This window comes from Natrix helvetica (assembly GCF_964273705.1).
Source record: "Natrix helvetica genome assembly, chromosome: 9".
In the NCBI taxonomy this organism is placed as follows: domain Eukaryota; kingdom Metazoa; phylum Chordata; class Lepidosauria; order Squamata; family Natricidae; genus Natrix; species Natrix helvetica.
The window spans coordinates 3,260,429-3,283,803 of NC_138560.1; the positions used below are offsets into that span (position 1 = coordinate 3,260,429).

A 23,375-nucleotide genomic window follows, 5' to 3' on the forward strand; every position below is an offset into this window, starting at 1 on the left:
ATAAATGGGTGGATGGATAGAAGATGATATATAGAAACAGATATAGAAATTAGACAGAAACATTATAGACATTTAATATAGATATAGAGATAGATGAGAGATAGATGATGGAGAAATGAATATAGAGAGGGATGGATAAAGGAGAGATTGATAGACGAGATAGAGATTAGATGGATGGATGGAGAGATGATAGACAGATATAGAAATGAAATGAAAGATTAGATATATTAGATAGATATGGAAATTAGATATAAATATTAGATATAGAATAGATAGATGATATGGAAATTAGAGATAGATAAATAGATGGATAGATGATATATAGAAACAGATATAGAAATTAGATAGAAAGGTGAGATATAGAGATGAGATAGACAGACAGGCAGAATAATAGGACTGAAGAGAGATAAAGCTACATAGATATAACGCTTAGATTTGCTGCCCAGAGTCTTCTGGAGTATAAGCGCTCATAAATTGAATAAAAAAATAATAGTCGCAACACAACAGAGTGTTTTGTGTGTGTGTGTGTGTGTGTGTGTATGTCGTTTTCTCCCCCCAACCTCACAGGCATCCTGTTGCAAAAGCCACCAAGGGCCTCCTAAGGCTCTGGGGAGGCGGACCCTACAGTGCGGGGGGCGTGGCGTGGCGCCCAACCGCCAATCAGCCGTCTCCGCGCCAGGCTCAGAAAAAAAGCCCCGGATGCGGAAGTGCGGCGAAGGGAACCACGTGGGCAGTATGGAGAGCGATCAGCGGCGCTTCGATTCCGGCGATCTGCCCTTTTTGCGCCGGATCGTGTGCGAGCAGGGGCCGATCTCCCGTCCCGACGGCTCCGTCTCTTGGATGCAGGGTGCGCAGCGCGGCTTGCTGTCCTCCCGCCCAGCTTCTCTTCCCTCCCTCCCTCCTCTTGATCTCCTCGTGGGGTTTTTTCCCTGATTATTTTTTTTATAGTGGGAGTGGGATCACCCTTCTCTAATCAGGCGCCTTCGCGATATGGACTCCAACTCCCATTCTCGCACGTCTGTGCGGGTCAGGCAGGATGGGAAAGGGGCATCGCCAGCTTTCCTGGAATAATTCCTTTAATTCCAGAAAAAAAATGTAGAGGTCAATTCCTCCCCTGGGGTGGGGGTAGGGGACCACCAGTGGTGCTCAGAGGCATGTTGGATATGTGTCCTGGCTGATTTCTTTCCCTGGCATTAAAAGATGGTTTAAACCAGGGCTCTCCAACCGTGGGCACTTTGAAGACTTGTGGACTTCAACTCCCAGAATTCCTTCGCCAGCAGAGCCCACGAGTCTTAAAGTGGCCAAAGTTGGAGACCCCTGGTTTAAAACCTCTCAAACGTGATCCTTTTGGGAGGTGTGGACTTCAACTCCCAGGATTACTCTCAGCACAAACCCTGTTAAAAATTATGGAGGATTGCCAAAGTTGTCCTTTGGATAACTGCCCCAAAGGTGTTTTTTTTTCAAGAGGCAAAACTGAACTTTCTGGTTTTTCTTGGAAGACGTTTCACTTCTCATCCAGGAAGCTTCTTCATTGGGGAATGGAAGATGGTGGGGAATGGAAGCATTCCAGTCAGAGCTGAAGAAGTTTTTGGGATAAGAAGTGAAACATCTTCCAAGGAAAATCAGACAGTCCAGTTTTGCCTCTTGAAAAAGCATCTTTGAATAAAGGGTGATATAATGAAAAGTTAGAATAAGAGATAGAAATAAGAGAAAGGGGGAATATCAATACAATACAATACAATACAATACAATACAATAGCAGACTTGGAAGGGACCTTGGAGGTCTTCTAGTCCAACCCCCTGCCTAGGCAGAAAACCCTACACCGTTTCAGACAAATGGCTATCCAACATCTTAAAGACTTCCAGTGTTGGGACATTCACAACTTCGGGAGGCAATCAAAAAACATACCAGTGTATATATTTTTATATAATAAAATAAGAGCAATAACAAGAGAAGACGGAATAATTGAATAATGGTGGACTGCAACTTAATATAATTACGTATTACCATTAGAAATAAGCAAGTTGGTTGAATGCAATAATTGTGATCAATTTTATTAGTTTTATTTGTATTAGAGTGCACGACACCCAGGTGCCACACTTATTTATTTATTATTATTATTTATTAGCGTTTATATACCGCCCCCTCTCCCGAAAGGGACTCGGGGCGGTGTACAGTCCGTATCAAAATACAACAAATTAAAACATAGTAATAACTACATAAATACGTATATAAGAGGAGGATAAAATATGCCAAACTGTACCGCTAAATAAATAAATTGAAATGTATAAAATTTAAAATCCCAATGTCATATCAAATTAAATTTAAAAAACTATCCCTCTAAAAACACTGTTCACGCATTGATAGGTTGTAAAAAACAAACAAAAAAAAACTTAATTAAAAGGGTGGGGGAAAGCACCTTTGGGACAACCACTGGCCTGGATGACTTAAGAATCTCCATAGACCAGTGTTTCTCAACTTTGTCAACTTGAAGATGTCTGGACTTCAACTCCCAGAATTCCCTAGCCAGCTCGCTGGCTGGGGAATTCTGGGAGTTGAAGTCCAGACATCTTCAAGTTGACAAGGTTGAGAAACACTGCCGTAGACCTTTGGATAACTCTTGAAACACCCCCACCCCCATTATTAGTAATTCAACATATTTGGGCTGCAGGCCGGTCTCCCGCCCAAAAGGGGGATTTAGAGTAGAGAAATTTCTATCATTCTATCACTTTCTAGAGTTCAGCTGAAAGTGGCATGCTTAGAGCCTTCCTTTTTTTTTGGATTATTTCCAGGGGATACCTCCGTGTTAGTCGGGGTTTATGGACCTACGGAAGTGAAGGTCAGCAAGGAAATCTACGATAAAGCGACTCTGGAGGTGCTGCTGAGGCCAAAAGTGGGCCTGCCAGGTGAGGGGGCCAGCCAGCTTTCATATATAAGGCGGGACTAGAACTCATCGTCTCCTAGTGATTGGCCCAAAGACAGCTAGCCAGATTTCATATATAAGGCGGGACTAGAACTCATTATCTCCTGGTGATTGGCCAGACACCCAGCCAGCTTTCATACCTAAGGTGGGACTAGAACTCACCATCTCCTGGTGATTGGGCCAAAGTCACCCAGCTTGTTTTCATGCCTAAGGCGGGACTAAAACTCTCCATCTCCTGTTGATTGGGCCAAAGTCACCCAGTTGGCTTTCGGGCCTAAGGCAGGACTAGAACTCACTATCACCTGGTGATTGGTCGAAGTTACCCAGCCAGCTTTCACATATAAGGCGGGACTAGAACTCATCGTCTCCTAGTGATTGCCCGACACCCAGCCAGCTTTCATACCTAAGGCAGGACTAGAACTCACCATCTCCTGGTGATTGGCCCAAAGACACCCAGCTTGTTTTCATGCCTAAGGCGGGACTAAAACTCTCCATCTCCTGGTGATTGGGCCAAAGTCACCCAGTTGGCTTTTGTGCCTAAGGCAGGACTAGAACTCACCATCTCTTGCTTCACTTACCATTGGGGCTGCTGTGTGTTCACTGAAATGAATTTGTATAGATTTTGAAATCCGCACCCTCATGCTCGTCTTTATCCTTGCACATTAGAAAGACAAGAATATTACTCCTTTACCTAAGTCGCGAGGGTCACGCCGTTCATTTTAGACCATCCTTCCAGATTCCATTACAGTCGTAAGTGGAGGACAAACCACAGTTCAGCTTGGCATCCCCAGCGGGATGGATATGCAAACCCAGGGAAAGTGCAACACAACCTACGCCTGTCTTACGTTGGAGCGTGGGCGCTGTGTCCAGCTCTTCCTCTGATTTAAATTCTTGGGCATCCTCCCTATTGCCCCCCTGCTTCTTTGAAGGGAACAAGATCCAAAGGCGAAGTGATCTGTTATCTCCATAACCAAGCAAGCCATCTGGAATGCCAGCAAGAACACCAGCTGGTATTTTGTTCCCTCTGCCGGGAGCTGACAAAAGGATATTGTTGGCAAGAGGAAAGAGGAAACAATTAAAAAAAAGAAGATATTCCCTTCCCCGAGACTCTTTTCAGTGCTGACAGATCTCCGGAGGAGCCCACTTCGCTGGAAATGGTGCAGTTGAAAAACACAAACGGGTTTATTTCCTTTGTAGGAAACGAGAAAAGTTCTTCTGAAAGATCTTACGGATCCATTGGATCATAGAAAATGACGGTAGACGCAGAGAGGCTGCTTGGGAAGGCGTGAGCAACTTGGGGGCTTCTGTGTTTAGGGATACAGGTAGTCCTTGATTTAGGACCCCAGTTGAGCCCAACGTTACCGTTGCTAAGCAAAACAGTGGTGGAGTGAGCTTTGCTTCCATTGTACCATCTTTTTCTTGCCACCATTGTTAAGGCAATTGCTGCAGGCGTGAACACTCTCCCCCCCCCCCCCAAACCCTATTTTTGGTTCCAGGAGGCTTCAGGGAGGCCTGCTATCACCAAAACGGGGGTTGCGCACGCATGCGTGGTGGGGGAGGGCATAGGGTTATGGGTGTCGGCACGCATGTGCTATCGTGGCCCCTGAGGGACAAAAGGTTTGCCATCACTAAGCTAGACCTACCCAATTCCTGCAACGGTTCTCCATGACTCCGGCCCCCTAATCCTCTCTGTTGGCTCTTCCCTGCACTCTTTCTGGAGTAGCATTTTTAGCCTAATTTCTAACCCTTCTAATGTCTAATCCACGTCCCCTTTTGCAGGAGTCTACGAGAAAAGCAGAGAACAGATGATCAAGAAGACCTGTGAGGCGGTGATTTTGGGCAACTTGCATCCCCGTTCCTCCATCACAGTGGTTCTCCAGGTGATTACGGATGCTGGATCTGTATCCTTTTTAGGAAAAAAACAACAACGGTATTTTTTAAAAGTTTTATTTTTATTTTTTCATTTTCATAACCTATGATCACATGTATACTATTACATAGCCAACATCGTATTGTATTATTAAATGTTTACATCAATCTGTCTTACCATCAACTCCCCAAAACAATTATTGGCTCTTCTGCTCTCCATACACCAGGGGTGTCCAAACTTGGCAACTTTAAGACTTGTGGACTTCAACTCCCAGAATTCCCCAGCCAGCTGGCTGGGGAATTCTGGGAGTTGAAGTCCACAAGTCTTAAAGTTGCCAAGTTTGGACACCCCTGCCATACACCATATTTGTACCTTATCCATCACTTTCTCCCTCTCCCTACCTCCTTTCTTCCTCTGTCATCCTTCCCTTCTCTACTTCCCCTTCCTTTCTCCTTCTCCTCTCTCCCCTTTTCACTCCTCCTTTCTCTCCTCCTCTTCCCCCCTGCCCTCTCTCCCATCCCTCTCTTCTTCCCTTGCCTCTCTCCTCTACTTCACACTCTTCATCTCATTTACTTGGTGTATTTCAGCTTCTGAGCGAGCTCCATTTTATGTTGATGATATTTATAATTCCTTTTCAATATACATATTTAATTTTGACATATATCTTCTTCCTCCTCCTTTAAAAAAAATAGAACAAAAAAGTATACCTATATAGTCATTGTGGTTTTAATCTCCACCCACATAATGTTTCTCAACTTCATATTTTTAAGATGTATGGACTTCAACTCCCAGAATGACTGGGTAATCCCGGCAGTCAAAGTCTTTATTTATTCTGCCCGTGGTTGAGGATTTTCTTCCACTTCTCCTTCCAAAGTTGGTGGGCTTGCAACAGAGATGAAATTATTGGGCAGAGCAGAGGGCGGCAGAGGGCAGCAGCGGCCTTGAAAACCAGCATCTATTTTTTTTAAGCCTTGCCAGTCAATCCCCAGGTAGCTACTTATCTGCAGCCTGCAGAGGGCAATGAAGCATTGGCAGAGAGCTGGAGAACTTGAGAATGAAGAGGGAAGAGAGGCTGGCAACCTTTTTTGCATGTTAAAACGGGCAGCCTGGTCAGCAACTGGCATTGCAGGGCTCCTGCCATCAAACCCCCCCCCCCCCAATTTCCTCCCTTTCAGGCACTCACTTTCTCCCCTTGAAAGCAGCTGGAAGGAAGAATTGGCAGGAGAGAAGAGAAATTCCTTATAAATCCCAGGGATGGGAAAACGGGAGAATGGATTGCCCCGAGATCAAAATATTAAGATCCTTCTTGTGGGATAGCTAGCTTTCTCCATTCTGGACTACGAACAGGGTAATCCTCGATTTACGACCAAAATTAAAACCAAATTTCCGTTGGTTTTTGCAAGGCAGTTGTTTAGTGAGTCACACGTTTATTTTTTGCCACTGTTGTTAAGGAAATCACGCATTCGTTACGTGAATCATGTGCCATTGAGAGCATCCTGTGGCCATTAAGTGAATTATGTGATCGTTAAGTGAAGCAAATGGTCATTAAATGAATCATATGGCCATTAGCAATAGCACTTAGACTTATATACCGCTTTACAGTGCTTTACAGCCCTTTCTGTGGTTTTACCTCTTGCCCCCAACAATCTGGGTCCTTCATTAAGCAAATTGCACAGCTGTTAAACGAATCAGGTGGTCGTTAAGTGAACGGCTTCCTACCAATGACTTTGTTTTGATGGGAGCCAGCTGGGAAGGATGCAAAAGCCGATCACATAACTCCAGGACGCTGGAGCTGTCACTAAATAAATTTGCCGGTTGCAAAAGAACCCAAATTTTGACCCTGTGTCTGTGGAAATGCGTGATGGTTGTCAGATTGAGAACGGGACATAAATCCGTTTTCTCAGTGGTCACTAAACGGATGGTCATAAGTTGAAGGCTTGCCTGTATAGAGCAGCGGTCACCAACTGGTGGCCCATGAGAAAATGTTGGTGGTCTGCAGAAAAATTAGTTGCATGTTTTATATTGCACTAAATACTATTTATCTTTTTTAAAAAAATTCATATTAGTAGTCCGCGGGATTTAAAATTATGAATTTAGTGGTCCCTGAGATCCGAAAAGTTGGTGACCCCTGGTATAAAAAACATTGCTATTAAAATATATATACCACATGATTTCCCAGCAACTGGGTGCCTGGGAATCCAGATCTGGCCCGGTTTATCCCCTTCCCCATCCTTGTCTGCACCTGTTGGATTGTCTTCCCTGAATCAAAAACTGCCCCTGAAGCTGCTCTCCACCTGTTTGAACGCCGCCTGCGTGGGATTGATAGATGCGGGTCTGCCCATGAGCTCCTTGTTCTGCGGAGTGACCTGTGTCTTGGACGCCGATGGAAACATCCTCCTGGACCCCACCGCGAAGCAAGAAAAGGTGGGAATCCTCGTTCATTCCCGGCTGGATAAATGCAGGTGTTGTTTTTTTTTGGTGGCAGGGAGTAGCTAAGGTTCTGCTGGGCACTGTGGGGGAGCAGTCTGGAAGACAATATGTGCAAAGATTTGGTAATCTTATCATTAATGGAACAGCCATTGTTTCTCAACTTCTGTCCCTTTAAGAGGAGTGGTGGACTTCAATTCCCAGAATTGGCTGGCTGGGGAATTCTGGGAGTTGAAGTCCACTTCTCTTAAAGAGGCAGAAGATGAGAAACATTCACCCCAAAGAACTCACACACCTGAATTCTTAGCACCATCACTCCCACTTCCTGAAGGATGGAGCTCTAATCCCATGTATTTCACCCGGAGGCGTAGAGGGGAGTGGGCACGAAAAGCCGACCCCCTCCTAACCATGCCGGTGGGCTAGGAATCCTTTGGTGAGGGTGGTTTTCCAATCCAAATTCAGGGGGAGGCAGTCTAACCCTAATTCAGGGGTGTCCAAACTTGGCAACTTTAAGACTTGTGGACTTTAACTCCCAGAATTCTGGGAGTTGAAGTCCACAAGTCTTAAAGTTGCCAAGTTTGGATACCCCTGCCCTAATTATTTTAGCTTCACTTTTGATAGTTCCCGGCTTTCCTGAGAATTTGGGGGCTTGTATCCGGCCAGGATTACGGGGTACAGTTCCAACTGATATTGAAATGGATATTTTCTTTGGCGTTGGGGAATGCAACGTTCTTTCTTTCTGCAGGACGCCCCTGCAGTGTTGACCTTCGCCATCGACAGCGTTGAGAAGAAACTCCTGATGTCCACCATGAAGGGGACGTGTTCGGAAGAGCAGGTGAGGGTAACGGCCGGTGGGTATGGCGTGTCCGAATCTGGCCTTTAACACTGGTTTGTGGGGGGGAGGAGGGGGTTGTTGAGCGCTTTGTTTCCAAATTCCCTTTTGTCTACTGTGAATTTCTGATGAGCGTCACTAGAGATTACCCCTGCGAGGTAGTCCAGTCAAGGACAGTAAGGTGTAGTAGTTCCTGTTTTTTATAGCAGCAACTCAGCAATCTAGAAGTACAAGCAATACTCTACTTAACGACCGTTCACTTAGTGTCCCTTTCAAAGTTGCAACGGCACTAAAAAAAAGTAACTTATGTCTGTTTTTCACCCTTATGACCTCGGACTCCAGGACACTGGCACTCACATTTATGACGGTTCCAGTGTCCCGGGGTCACGGGACCCCCCTTTTGCGACCTTCTAACAAGCCCAACATTTCCGTTGCTCAGCGAGACATTCGCTCTGTCAGTTTTGCCCCATTTTACGACCTTGCCACTGTTGTGAAGTGAATCCAGCTTCCCCCATCACTTGTCTTGCCCGAAGGCCACCAAAGGGGGGAAATCACGTGACCTCCGGGACACCGTCATAACTGTGAATCAGTTGCCCAAGCGCCTGAAGTTTGATCGCGCGACTGGGGGTCGCATTGCAACGGTCGCAAGAGTTCAGAAACGGTCGTACGTCCCTTTTTTGGAGCGCCGTGGTCACTCCGAACGGCGCATATTTGAGAGAAAACGCGGCCTTCCAGTTGTTGAGGGATTCAAGAGGTGGGAAACGGTATAAAATCAAAGTGAGGGAAATCTCTAGTCCAGTGTTTCTCACGTGTGGCGACTTTAAGTCCTGGGGACTTCAACTCCCAGAATTCCCCAGCCAGCTGGCTAGGGAATTCTGGGAGTTGAAGTCCCCAAGGACTTAAAGTCGCCAAGCTTGAGAAACACTGCTAATCGACTTTTAAAACGTTCAATTGAATCCACAAGGTCCCGAGACTGTTGTCATTTTTTTAAATTTTTAATTTTAAATGAGGATTTAAATGAAATCTGGGTGTTTGTACACCAGGGGGATGGCGAATGGATTTCCCCCCCGTTTATCCTTTCCCCTCTGCCTGTGTTTTTCAAGGGTTGCCGAGCGCTTCCCATCAGGAGGCAGGCCGAAATACTTTCAATCATATTAATAATAATAAATCAGCGCCTGGCACCAGGAGGCGCCTGGTTACCGTGGCTATCACACTCACTCACTGACAGACGGTTACGTCGCATTTGACAAAGCAATTGGTGATTTCTCTCCCCCCCGAGCACTTTCTCTTCGTCTTGGCAACGGCAGCCCTAACCGTGTGTTTTTCTGCCAAGCGGGCTCAGCTTGCTGGCAAGCACCTTAATTGGAGGCAGCCATCCGAATCGGTTGAAGTACCTGTGCCACCCCATCCATCAGCTCATGACTGCTTCTCCGAGGGCCGGCCCACCCATCTTGTTACGTGTGTCAGGGATATCTGTAGGGCACGGTCGAAAATATATATATCAAGAGCACCTAAAAGTCAGGCGAAGTTTCAAACCTGCATCGTTTTGAGGGGTTAGAAAGAGTGCAGAGAAGAGCAACGAAGAGGATTAGGGCACTGGAGGCTAAAACATGAAGAACGGTTGCAAGAACTGGGTAGGTCTAGTTTAATGAAAAGAAGGACCAGGGGAGACAGGATAGCAGTCTTCCAATATCTCAGGGGTTGCCCCAAAGAAGAGGGAGTCAAACTATTCTCCAAAGCACCCAATGGTAGGACAAGAAGCAATGGGTGGAAATTAAACAAGGAGAGGAGCAACCGAGAACTGTGGAGAAATTTCTTGACAGTGAGAACAATTGACCAGTGGAACAGTTTGCCACCAGAAGTTGGGGGTGCTCCATCACTGGAGGTTTTTAAGAAGAGACTGGACAGACACTGGTTTGAAGTAGTGTCCCCTGCTTGAGCAGTGGGTTGGAGTAGAAGATCTCCAAGGTCCCTTCCAGCTATATTCTGAATTGAATTGATTTTGGGAGATTTGGTTTGAATAGAATGGGATAGGATAGGATAGGATAGAATCTTTATTTAGAATAGGAATAGAATAGAATAGAATATTTAGAATAGGAATAGAATAGAACGTTTATTTAGAATAGGAATAGAATAGAACGGAATGGAATAGAATAGGAATTGGAGAAGAATAGAATAGAATCTTTATTTAGAATAGGAATAGAATGGAATGGAATAGAACAGGAATAGGAATAAGAATAGAATAGAATCTTTATTTAGAATAGAATAGAACGTTTATTTAGAATAGCAATAGAATAGAATCTTTATTTAGAATAGGAATAGAATAGAATGGAATGGAATAGAACAGGAATAGGAATAAGAATAGAATAGAATCTTTATTTAGAATAGAATAGAATGTTTATTTAGAATAGCAATAGAATAGAATCTTTATTTAGAATAGCAATAGAATGGAATGGAATAGAACAGGAATAGGAATAAGAATAGAATAGAATCTTTATTTAGAATAGAATAGAACATTTATTTAGAATAGCAATAGAATAGAATCTTTATTTAGAATAGGAATAGAATAGAATGGAATGGAATAGAACAGGAATAGGAATAAGAATAGAATAGAATCTTTATTTAGAATAGAATAGAATGTTTATTTAGAATAGCAATAGAATAGAATCTTTATTTAGAATAGCAATAGAATAGAATGGAATGGAATAGAACAGGAATAGGAATAAGAATAGAATAGAATCTTTATTTAGAATAGAATAGAACATTTATTTAGAATAGCAATAGAATAGAATCTTTATTTAGAATAGGAATAGAATAGAATGGAATGGAATAGAACAGGAATGGGAATAAGAATAGAATAGAATAGAATAGAATAGAATCTTTATTTAGAATAGGAATAGAATAGAATCTTTATTAAGAATAGAATGGAATGGAATAACAGTTGGAAGGGACCTTGGAGGTCTTCTAGTCCAACCCCCCGCCTAGATAGGAAACCCTATACCATTTCAGACAAAGGTTGGGTTTGGTTTGATTTGAGGGTTTGCTTAGCCAAACGAAGCCTTCAGCAGAAATCTGGACCACCTAAAATTGAGGCAAAACTTCAACCTCCACCGTCATGGAAGCCATCTTGACCTCAACCTATTCTCCAAAGCCCCCAAAGGCTGGACAAGAAGCAACGGATGGAAACTAACCAAGGAGAGAAGCAGCCTGGAACGAAGGAGAAATTTCTTGACAGTGGGAAGAATTAATCAATGGAACTACTTGCCACCAGACGTTGTGGTGGAGGTTTTTAAGAAGAGGTTGGACAGCCAGTTGCCTGAAATGGTATAATATTTCCTGCCTGAGCAGAGGGTTGGGATAGAAGACCTCCAAGGTCCCTTCCATCTGTTATTCTGTTCTGGTTTTTTTTTTTAAAGTACTCTTGTGTCTATGCATCGGCCAAAGGCCGTTAGCATTCCACACGAGGCGCGTCGAGTCATTTCTCATTACCGTCTCGGCAAATGGCCCCGGACGCCGAGCCCGTCCTGCTCCGAAGGGACAATTAGGAACGTTTAATGTGCTATTGAACGGCACAGGCGCCATTAATTAGGCCAGTGTTTCTGTCAGGTGGAGATGGCTGGGTTTTCATTTCGGGGCGAATTGTAATCAATTGGGGGCTCTTGAAAAACAGAATTATTGGCCATCAGCCCAGGGGAGAACGTCAGATCAGATTTCTCTTGGGCTGAGGTGGGTCTCTTCCTTCTTGGGAGAAAGCTGTTGCCGCCATTATCCTGCTTGGAATGAAGACTCCCCATTTGAAGGAAGAGGAGAGCCAGGGTGATCTGTGGAGACTTTGAGGCGCTCAGAGTTTACTTGTTTGCTTGCAGGCGTTTTATTACCCGACTAGGTAACGTCATCAGTGCTGGAATGGAGTGGGGTTCGTGGCGAGGAGGGGGAGGGGGACGACGACTCTGGTGTCCTTGGTGTTCTCTGAGGTTGGTTGTTTTCTTGCCGACGTTTCCTGACCCAACTAGGCAACAGCATCAATGCTAGAAGGACGCTGAGTTTGAGCTTTGTAAAACCCTGTAAACAAAGTGCTGATGATGTTGCCTAGTTGGGTAAGGAAACGTCTGCAAGAAAACCAACCAACCGCAAAGAACCCCAGGGACCCCACAGTTCAATTCTGAGCTACAACGATCCTCTTCCTTCCAGTGGCCATTTGTTGAATATGCAAATGCAAATTATTCTTGGACTTGGACTAGTGATTCCCAACATTTTTTTGGCCATGCCCCACCTTACTTTACTCAAAAAGTGAACGCTACTCACACAGAGGAAGCCTAAAAGGCCATCAACAAGGTTTAAAAAAGGTACAAAATTGCCCCCATTAAAAATCAAATTGCCCCCCCGGGGGGGGGACCACTAGACTAGATCACTTTTTTTCAACCGTGGCAATTTTAAGATGAGTGGACTTCAACTCCCAGAATTCCCTAGTCAGGGTGCTTTAAGCTGAGTGGATCTCCCAGAATTCCCCAACCAGCAGTAGAGGTTTCCCCACCTCCCCAAATTACTTCCAGTTTTAGGCCCACGTAACAGCCACTGCATTTGCGTAACAACCACATAAAACAGAGCTCGATCACGCATTGACCCACTTAATGACCGCCATGACCTTAGGTCCATAATTCCCGGCTCAATTCCGGTTGTAAGTCAAGAACTTCCAATACTGGAAGTCTTTAAGAAGATGTTGGATAGCCATTCGTCTGAAACGGTATAGGGTTTCCTGCCGAGGCAGGGGGTTGGACTAGAAGACCTCCGAGGTCCCTTCCAACTCTGCTATTGTATTGTATTGTATTAGCCCTTTGTAGTTTTCCTACTGAAAGTGTTTTGGGCTTTTTTTTTTTTTTTTTTTGTGCCCATCAGCTGGAAGATTTCCCTGCTTGTCGATGAATGTCAAATTCTGCAGCCCATTTGTCTGCTTTCGTGCCGCTGGCTCTTTTATTTTTATTTTTATTTTCAAACATTGTTTTTCAGGCTTGACGTGAGCCCTGCTGCACTGCTTCCTCTCCTCCCCCTCCCCTATTTAGCAGGAACTCACCTTTGGGGGGGGGGGTGTCTTTGCCAGCATTGTCTCCACCTCTTTAAGCATTCATCACAACCTCCATCGCCTCTGGCTAAAATCGGCACTTAGGTGACGGGGAACGGAGGGGGCGCAGCCAGGCGTCCATTTTAATCAGGGCAGACTCCACAGAAGCCTTGACAAACATCGGCCCTGCGTCTGATGCCTGGCCTCGGTTTTGCACACGTCCCCCATTTCCCCATCGCCCCCCTAAATGCTCTCCTTGTAATTTGCACGGAGGGTTGCAAAAGAATCTTGCAAACGAATCCCACATTGGGCAGGTAGGAAGAGGAAAAATAGCCCCGGGTTTGTTTTTTTTCCTGGGCTCCCCATCCCTAAAAGTTGTCCAACATCCTCGGGCACAGGAAAAACTGGAGACCACAGAAGTCTTTTTTCCAGCCTGCCCTTGGCAGGTGTCTTCGTCACCTGGGCACCCGTGGGTGGTTGGCATCGGCCCGCAAGGACAGAAAATAATTATCATTTACTTCCACTTGGGATCTGAGCTCAGGGACACCGGATGGCATGCTGGCCTCAGTGGTGGTTTGAAAGCTTAGCCGGAAGAGGTGGGATGACGGGGGAAGCAAGCAACATCTTTCCATCATTTTCCACGGTCAAGAACTCCCGCGCCCAGCTGGGGTCTTTGTTCCTGGACAAATTGCAAGGCCACTTGAAATGGGTTTCCTTCAATGGCTGCCCGGTTTTTGCAGACAACCACGCAAAAAACCCTTGGGCCGTTGGGGGGGGAGGGGGGAAGCGATGGCCGGACACGGTGGATTGCTTTTCACAGCACATTTAATTTGCCTTCTGCAATGGCCCATTATCTGGAGGCACAAAATGTGTGCTGTTGTCTCCCAAACAATTCCACTGTGCTGGATTGAAGGCAGACGAAGCCACAGGCTTCCTTCCATTCTGGTTTCGCGCAGTGCCGTCTTTCCGGAATTCATGTTACCTCATGGACAGTTTCAAACCCATCTTCGACGATGTTAAAACTGCCGCGACAAGACGATGGGATGGAAAGAAATAATTCTGCGCTCGGGAAGATGTTTCCTTCCAGAGTTTTTTTTTTTAATTATTATTATTATTTCTGTTTGGCCAAGACGGGGTGGGACCGATTGGCGGAGGAGAAATTCACCGTTTTCCCGCGATAGTTCCTGCACCACCGCACCTGTTCGGCGTGCCCCCGAGAAGATGGATGGCCCCTTGAATTGAGCAGGACAGCTGAACTGATTCCTTATTTGTAGCCGCTTGTCTGCCTTCCCGCCGGCTGCGGACTCATATACTACGGCCACGCCGTGTGCCGCTGGTAATTGAGCTGAAAAGGCATAAACGAGCCAGACAGTTTTTGACAGTTCCGCGCGAACAGCTCAGCTGACATGGAGGAGGAGGAGGAAGATGGGGGTGGCATGGAGAACCGGGTTGCTAGTCCCCCTCCGTACATGGAGTGGGGGAGAGAATGGATGGCTTCCTTTGCATATAAATTGACTAATTAAAACACAGCCTTGCGAGTAGACCAGATAAGAAAACTCAAAAAGATGAGCCAATTGTCCTTTATGGTGAGGCTGCATTAACAGGAACCTTGCAAGCCAACCTCCCACAAGTCTCTTTTTATCACCTGATTCATCGTCATATTTTAATGACCCCATAATCCTTTGCGGGGTGGAATCTGGGCAACAGAATGGAGCTAGCAAAAGTATTTTACTGGCCGGATGCCCTTCATGTCACCAATGAGGAGTTTTGTTCGGCAGAGATGGAAAGGGAAATCTTTTTCTGTGTTTATTTTTCTCGGTCCGTTCCGCAGCTGAGGGCTTCTGGCTCCTTTATCTTACCGTACGCGACGCAGCACCTGTCTTATCTCCCGAGGTCGTTCTCACATACAGGTAGTCCTCGATTTGCAACTGTTCATTTAGCGACCGTTTGAAGTGACAAACGGCCCTGGAAAAAAAGTGACTTATGATCCTTTTTCAGCCTCTCCATGGTTGTGTGATCAAAAAAATCAGATAATTTGCAACCGACTCATAGGGTCAGGTGACCTGAACTTCGATCACGTGACTGTGGGGGAGGCTGCGGCGGTCGTTAAGTGTGAAAAACGGTTGTAAGTCCCTTTTTCCAGGGCCGCTGAAACTTTTGAACAGTCACTAAATGAATAGTTTGTAGGGAAAGGACTACCCCTTTAATTGAAGGCTGTGCCATGGGTGTAATTGAGATCTGGGATTGGGGGTCCTATCAGGGAGGGGCAGAGATCAAGGCCTGTGCTGCCTCCCTCCCCCACCCCAAATCTGTTTGGAAGGGGTCTTTTCCTTCCTTCTTTCCTGCTTTTAACCATCTCTCCTTCCCTTGATTTCTGCAGCTTCAGCAGTGCATCGCCACCGCGCAGCGAGCGGCCGAAACCATCTTCCGCTTCTACCGAGACGCTGCCTGCAGGAAGTACTCAAAGTGGTGACTGCTTCCCCCCCCCATCACCGGTGCAATGGGACATTCCTAAGGAAGAGAGGCTAACACAGTCAACATCCTTCCCGCAGCGGACTCCGCTTTCCAGATGTGTGTGGGCTGCTGTTAACCCAGGTTGAGAAACCTAGCCAACAAGCTAGGAATGCTGGCTACCTAAAACACCGACAACTCTCAGCACCCAGGACTTCGAAAATACATGTTAAATATCAACTTCCTGCCTGCAGAAAAAGTTTCCGGATCCAGTTTGATTCTTGCTCGGTTTTACCTATTTCCCCCAACTGATTCGATCCATCCTCGTCTTCGCTATTTCTCTTCTCTCCTTGCTGGGTTCTTCTTCCGTGCCATGACCAGCAAGGAGCAAAGGAATAATTCGTCCTGGTTTTGCTTAAAGGAAGAATTCATCCTGGTTTTGCTTAAAGGAACAATTTATCCTGGTTTGCTTAATGCTTGCCATATATATATATTTAGTCTCTTGCATGTCAGTTATGAGACAGGTTCGTACGTTACCTGAAACGACCAATTTTGAACGGCCGGCTCGATGGCAGGGGGTTGGACTAGAAGACCTCCAAGGTCCCTACCGTTATTCTGTTATTCTATTCCGCTTGGTTGGAGAAGCAGCATGGTGGACCAAGATTCACCAGCCTTGGGTGGGTCACCTGGAAAGGATCAGTTGCTGTGCAAAATGTCATCTTTCTTCTTTTTCGAGACATCAATCTCCAAGCCATTTTTAAAAAAATAAATAAATTTTGAGATGTTGAAGGCGGGAGAAACAGATAACAAGACTTCAGGAATGACCTGTTAAGTTTTGGGTTTTTCCCCTCCTATTATTTAAAAACAAACAAACACTTTTCCTAATCGGTAGAGGGAGCTGTAACACCGGCAGAAGAATTTCAGGGCTGCGACACCCTCTGTTAATGAAGGGAAAAAACTGCCGTTGATTGAGGACTGGATTTTTGCTGCCTCTGTAAAGAAATAAATGTTATGAATAAAATAGCAAAGAGGAAATCCCAGCTCTGCCCTATTTTTTTTGGAGCGAATTCTCTTGGAAAGATTTTGCAGATCCAAGGTGGGTGAGATCAAGTAATTGTTGCGGTGCACATTTTATACATCATCACGACACATTTAAAAAAGGTGTCAGTCACATGTCAGGGTTGCCATTTTGACTTTTTTGACCCCCTCTCTGCAGAGACCCTCACACACAAGAGAGAAACTGCAGCATGCCCCCCCCCCCCAAATATATATATATATAAATACATTTCTTCTGTTTTTGCTATTCTGTAAACTCCATATTCCGAAGCCTCTGACTGCAAACTGTTGCCCTAAGCCACTCTTTCTCAACCTGGCCATTTTTAAGATGGGTGGACTTCAACGCCCAGAATTCTCCCAACCGGCATTTGAAGGAATTCTGGAAGTTGGGAGTCTGCCCTTCTTAAAATTGCTCAAGTGGGAAAAATACTGCAATTGCTGAAAAGCTGGACTTTTGAGAAGTAAGGGGAGCAGATGGAGACGGGGGCAGCTCTATGTTGAGTTTGATGCTAAATCAACGCAGGCTGGGGGACTCGGAGTTGAAAGATGTTGAGACACTAGAAAGAGTGCAGAGAAGAGCAACCGGGATGATTAGGAGACTGGAGACTAAAACATGGAAAGAATGGTTGAAGGAACTGGGCATGGCTAGTGTAGTGAAGACACGCGAGCATCTTCCAATATTTGAGGGGCTGCCACAGAGAGGAGGGGGGTCAAGCTATTCTCCGAAGCACCTCAAGACAAGACAAGAAGCAACAGATGGAAACTAATCGAGGAGAGAAGCAACCAAGAACTAAGGAGAAATTTCCTGACAATTAATGAGTGGAACAACTTGCCTTGAGAAGTTGTAAATGATGCAATACTGGAGGGTTTTAAGAAGAGATTGGATAACCATTTGTCTGAAATGGCGTAGGGTTTCCTGCCTGAGCGGGGGAGGGGGGAGGGTTGGACTAGAAGACCTCCAAGGTCCCTTCCAACTCTTACTCTATTCTATTCTACTCTGTTCTGTTCTATTTGCTCTATATTCTATTCTATATTTTCTATATTCTATTCTATATTTTCTATATTCTATATTTTCTATATTCTGTATATTCTATATTCTATTCTATATATTCTATTCTATTTTCTATACAATATTCTATACTCTACTATATTCTATTCTATATTCTCTATATTCTCTACTATATTTTGGCTATTCTATATCTCTATATTCTATTTTCTATTCTATTCTATACTCTATACTATATTCTATATATTATTCTATTCTTTTGTTGCCCTAAGCTTTGAGCGGAACATAATTGTGGGATGTGATGCATGAATTCAGACAATGATTATGTTTATCCTCCAGGGTTTATTTAAGGCTCTATCAGCCAGCGATTCCCACGAGAGCTTTCTTCATTCTACCTTGTTTTTCTCTGGCTGACCACGTTATGCAAATCCAACTTGTTTGGTTGCTGCAGAGTTCTATGCAATGCCCAAACTCTGAAATTAAGGATAATTCCGTACAGGGAGAATCCTCGACTTACGACAGCAATCGAGTCCAAATTTTCTGTCCTTCAACGAGGCATTTCTTCAGTGAGCTTTGCCCCATTTCAACAACTTTTCTCACCGCGGTCCTTAAGCGAATTGTGGCAGTGGTGAAGTCAGCAATGAGGTGGTGAGCGAATCCGGTTTTCCCCCTTGGTTTTGCTTGTCGCCGAAGGGGATCGCGGGGGCTTTCGGGACACTGCAACTGTCATAAATATGAGTCAGTTGCCCGTTTTGATCCTGTGACGTGGTTGTAAGTGCGAAAAAACCCCTGACGTGCAAATGTGCAGAAGGCAAAGGAGAGGAGAGCAGTGGAAATCTATGGGCCGGTTCTTGGGATGGGAGAGCCACCGCTGCTGGCAAAAACCCTAACCTTAAGGCCCTTTATTTCAGTGCCGTGGTAACTTTGGACGGTCGCTAAATGAACGGTTGCGAGTTGAGGACTACCTGTATGTCAAAACGAAACAGGCAAACACAGCCTTTGTCGGTTGCCGAGTTTTGAATCTGCTTCGTGGCTTCATCCGCTGTTGCAATTGACTGACAGAAGATTTCTGCTCCAGCTTTCCCTCCCCCCTCCCTCTGGAAGACCCGCAACCTCCCTTTGGGTCACTTTGATGACAAACCTTGAGTTGTGATGGAGTGTCTGGAACCTCTGTACCGTATCTGGCTCATTATTATTCTCTGGAACTTTCCGGCTTTTTTTTTTGGTTGTTGTTGTTTTAATTTGGCATTTTTGGCAAGCAGGGCACGAAGATTCTTGGGGTTGGTGCCAAATCCACTTTGCAATCATGGCTTGGCACGCGCCAACGGCTCGAGGGTGGGGGGGGCAAGCTAGGAAAGCAATTGTGATCTCCCAAAGGACTCCCCCTCATCCGGTGCCTTCCCCCCCTCCCCAAAAGTTAAATCCGATATCTCAATCGCTGTTGCAGTTTTGGGGGGAGCTGAAATGCCTCCTTCCTGAATTCCAGGACTGCGGATTTTAGAAAAGAGGATGAGACACTATTTCCCTCCTCCCAAAAGGCCGGTGGGGGGGGGGGTTGTTGTTTTCTTAATAACTCACTGAATGCAGCATCTTAGTTTTTAATTATTCCCTTTCCCCCCCCCCCTTTATCAACACCTACCCACCCACCAAGAGCCATCCTTGGAGGGTAGAAAGATTGAGCCTTTCTGCATTCCTTCTAAAAGCCATTTGAAGACATCCTTGCTCAAAGCTGAGCATCGTTGACCTTAAAAGAAACTCCTGGACCCAGCAGTCACCAACTGGTGGTCCACGAGAAAATTTTGGCGGTCCGCGGAAAAACCTTTGCATTTTTGCATTTGTTAGGTAAAGCAAAAGGTTCCCCTCGCACAGATGTGCTAGTCGTTCCTGACTCTAGGGGGCAGTGCTCATCTCTGTTTCAAAGCCAAAGAGCCAGCGCTGTCCGAAGACGTCTCCGTGGTCAAGTGGCCGGTATGACTCAATGCCGAAGGCGCACGGAACGCTGTTCCCTTCCCACCAAAGGAGCTTCCCATTTTTCTACTTGCATTTTTACATGCTTTCAAACTGCTAGGTTGGCAGACGCTGGGACAAGTCACGGGAGCTCACTCCATTATGTGGCGCTAGGGATTCGAACCACCAAACTGCTGACCTTTCTGATCGACAAGCTCAATATCTTTGCCACTGAGCCACCGCCTTCCTATTTATATTTATATTTGCTTCACATGACTATGGGGATGAAGCACTTTCTGCAAGGGTGAAAAACGGCCATTTTTCCCGTGTCGTGGTATCTTGCGAACGGTCACTAAGCAAGCGGTTGTAAGTCGAGAACTACCCGCAGCAGCTCGGGCAAGCAATGATGGCTTGTTAAGGATGACACCCTGCTACCAAACTTCAAACCTAGGCTGCATCAACAGAGGGATAGAATCAAGATCACGTGAAGTGTTAATACCACTTTATAAGGCCTTGGTAAGGGCACACCTAAAATACTTCATCTATTTTGGGTCACCATGATATAAAAAAGATGCTGAGACTCTAGAAAGAGTGCAGAGAAGAGCAAATAAGATGATTAGGAGACTGGAGGCTGAAACATGAATGATTGCAAGAACTGGGCATGTCTAGTTTAATGAAAAGAAGGACCAGGGGAGACATGATAGCAGTCTTCCAATATCTCAGGGGCTGCCACAAAGAAGAGGGAGTCAAGCTATTCTCCGAAGCACCTGAGGGCAGAACAAGAAGCAATGGGTGGAAACTAACCAAGGAGAGAAGCAATTTAGAACTGAGGAGAAATGTCCTGATATTGAGAATAATTAATCAGTGGAACGACTTGCCTCCAGAAGTTGTAAATGCTCCAACACTGGAGACTTTTAAGAAGAGATTGGATAACCATTTGTCTGAAATGGCAGAGGGTTTCCTGCCTGAGCAGGGGGTTGGACTAGAAGACCTCCAAGGTCCCTTCCAACTCTGCTATTCTATTCTAAACCAAAATCCTTCAGAGGAAAGTCTTGCTCAAAAGGGAGAATTCAGCTGTCGGGCGACACGCTTGCATTAAAGCGTTGAATATCGGCTGCAACCGTGTCGGATTGCAGCTTCTGGTTAAGGAGATCATTTCTCATTTGCCTTAAAACTGACAGCTCCTCACCCCCAGGGCAGGCTTGCAAGAGATCCCTGGCAAGCTTGTTTATCTCTCTTTCCCCATCGTTTCCCCCTCCTTCCCTCCCCACCTCCGCTTGCTTCATAAACGTCTCGTCACCTTCATCGCTGGCCAGGGAGGAGAGCCATCCTTTGCCTTAATTAATGAGTCTCATGGCACGGATGAAATTAAACCTGTTTTTCCTCGGCTGAAGCCAGCCTGTCCTCGTTGCAAAGTTTCTTTCACAAGGGCAAGAGTTCTGTTTCTCAACCTTGGAACTTTTTGAAAGAGGTGAACTTCAGCTCCCAGAATTCCCCAGCCAGCATGTTTTAAGATGGGTGGACTTTAACTCCCAGAATTCCCCAGCCAGCGTGTTTTAAGATGGGTGGACTTTAACTCCCAGAATTCCCCAGCCAGCGTGTTTTAAGATGGGTGGACTTCAGCTCCCAGAATTCCCCAGCCAGTGTGTTTTAAGATGGGTGGACCTCAACTCCCAGAATTCCCCAGCCAGCGTCTTTTAAGATGGGTGGACTTCAACTCCCAGAATTCCCCAGCAAGTGTGTTTTAAGATGGGTGAACTTCAACTCCCAGAATTCCCCAGCCAGTGTGTTTTAAGATGGGTGGACTTCAGCTCCCAGCATGGCAGCTGTGTGGAATTCTGGGAGTTGAAGTCCAGACACCTTACAGGGGCCAGGGTTAAAAAAAACCTTCTTCGGAGCCTCACAAGTGCCCACACACTTGCTCCTTCTCCCCCACATGCAATTAAAGGCAGAGTGACCTTGTCCCTTTACCCACCCACCCCCAAACAAACCCAGATTTAGTTAGTGAGTCTTCCTGCCTGCCATGTCTCAAAGGCATCATCTTATCCGGTTGCATTAAATCCCTTCACATCTAGTCTGCCCATCTCCCCTGCCCGCTGTATCCTGATGCGGAGCAATAAATAGGGGTTGCCACAAAGAAGAGGGAGTCAAACTATTCTCCAAGGCACCTGAGGGCAGAACAAGAAGCAATGGGTGGAAACTAATCAAGGAGAGAAGCAACTTAGAACTGAGGAGAAATTTCCTGACAGTCAGAACAATTAATCAGTGGAACAGAAGTTGCCTCCAGAAGTTGTGAATGCTCCAACACTGGAAGTCTTTAAGAAGATGTTGGATAGCCATTTCTCTGAAACGGTATAGGGTTTCCTGCCTAGGCAGGGGGTTGGACTAGAAGACCTCCAAGGTCCCTTCCAACTCTACTGTTGTATTGTATAATAACGGAGGTTTAAATTAGCAACTTGAATCTGAAGAAATCGGTAGAGGGGACCTGACAACAACCTTGGCAAAATAAAACAGGTGGGCGAGTGGCAGCCCCCTTTCAAATACCATTTAAAACAGTGGCCCCCACCTTTTGGGGCACCAGGGACCGCTTCCGTGGACAGGTTTTTCCGTGGACCGGAAGGGCCGTGGTTTCACATGCTGCCTGCATCCCACGGATGGGGCTTCACTTCTTTGCACTGGCTGTTTTTTGGCATGCCGTGGCCTGCAGCCAGTCCCCGGCCCGGTAGTTGGGGACCCCTGATTTAAAGGCATCAACATTGGTGTGCTGTCACTCCCTTCTCACATTCAGACTATTTACTCCGGTGTTTCTTGGCGTTGGTCACTTTTAAGATGTTTAGACTTCAAATTCACCCTGAAACTAAGGATGGCGGTGTTGCTTGTCAGCTGTTGCCCCTTCCAGCAGCCAAATTAGAGGAGGAGGAGGAGGAGGAGGAGGAGGAGGAGGAGGAGGAGGAGGAGGAGGAGGAGGAGGAGGAGGAGGAGGAGGAGGAGGAGGAGGAGTTGGGGTCAGCATCAAGGCAACCTGAGAGCTCCGAGGGGGAAGAGGGAATGGAGCAGTCAGGGAGAGACAGAGACAGACAGAGACACAGAGAGAGAGAGGGAGAGAGGGAGGGTGGGAGGGAGGGGCAGAGGCAGAGCCTGGGCCGTCCGTCAGCCCTCAGGTAGAGTCAACAGCCCCCAGGTCCGGAGGTGGCTGATGAGAAAGAGGAGGAACAGCTGGGTCCAGTGCCTGACATGCAGATGCACAGAAGGCAGAGGAGAGGAGAGCAGTGGAAATCTATGGGCCGGTCCTTGGGACGGAAGAGCCACTGTTGCTAATGAAACCCCACCCTAGCTCTGGGGATAAAAGGTGAATAGTTGTGGCAGGTAAGTATTCATCTCCCCTGCCGGATGGACTTGTTAGCCTGCAGTGAAAGAGAAACTTTTTGCAGGGGCTGTTGGCACTCCTAATAAAGGAATATTTGAATTAACTTCACGGTGTTTGTTGTCTTTGGGGAGCTGGCTCAGAACAGGCGGCCTCCCCTTCCAAAGCCCCCCCCCAAAGGTGACCTCTGGCGTTCTGTCCTTACACTCCTGTCTTTTCATCTGAGCCGTGACGGAAACGATTGTTCGTCCTGGAGAAAGCTGCTCGGGGACCCGGCATAAATATGTCATAAAGCATCCTTAATAATTCATAGCCGCTTTGGAGAAACGCAAAAGAACAAGGAAGGAACAGAACGGAGGGAGGGAGGGAGGGAGGAAAGGAGACCGAAAGGGGGAGAGATTTTCGGGGATTCACCACGTCCAGCTGGCCCCGCGTGAAT

General features: G+C 46.1%; 2 protein-coding genes across 2 annotated transcripts in view; both read left to right on the top strand.

Moving 5' to 3' along the window:
• Positions 1–23,375, top strand: part of PRSS16 (serine protease 16) — a 93,011-nt gene that overhangs the window by 69,076 nt on the left and 560 nt on the right. The window lies entirely within an intron of this gene.
• Positions 685–16,419, top strand: EXOSC5 (exosome component 5). Its single transcript, XM_081961686.1, has 6 exons — positions 685–847; positions 2,794–2,907; positions 4,704–4,825; positions 7,078–7,218; positions 7,967–8,056; positions 15,493–16,419. Exons 1-6 carry the CDS (start codon positions 700–702, stop codon positions 15,583–15,585), a joined length of 708 nt encoding a protein of 235 aa, XP_081817812.1. The 5' UTR covers positions 685–699; the 3' UTR covers positions 15,586–16,419.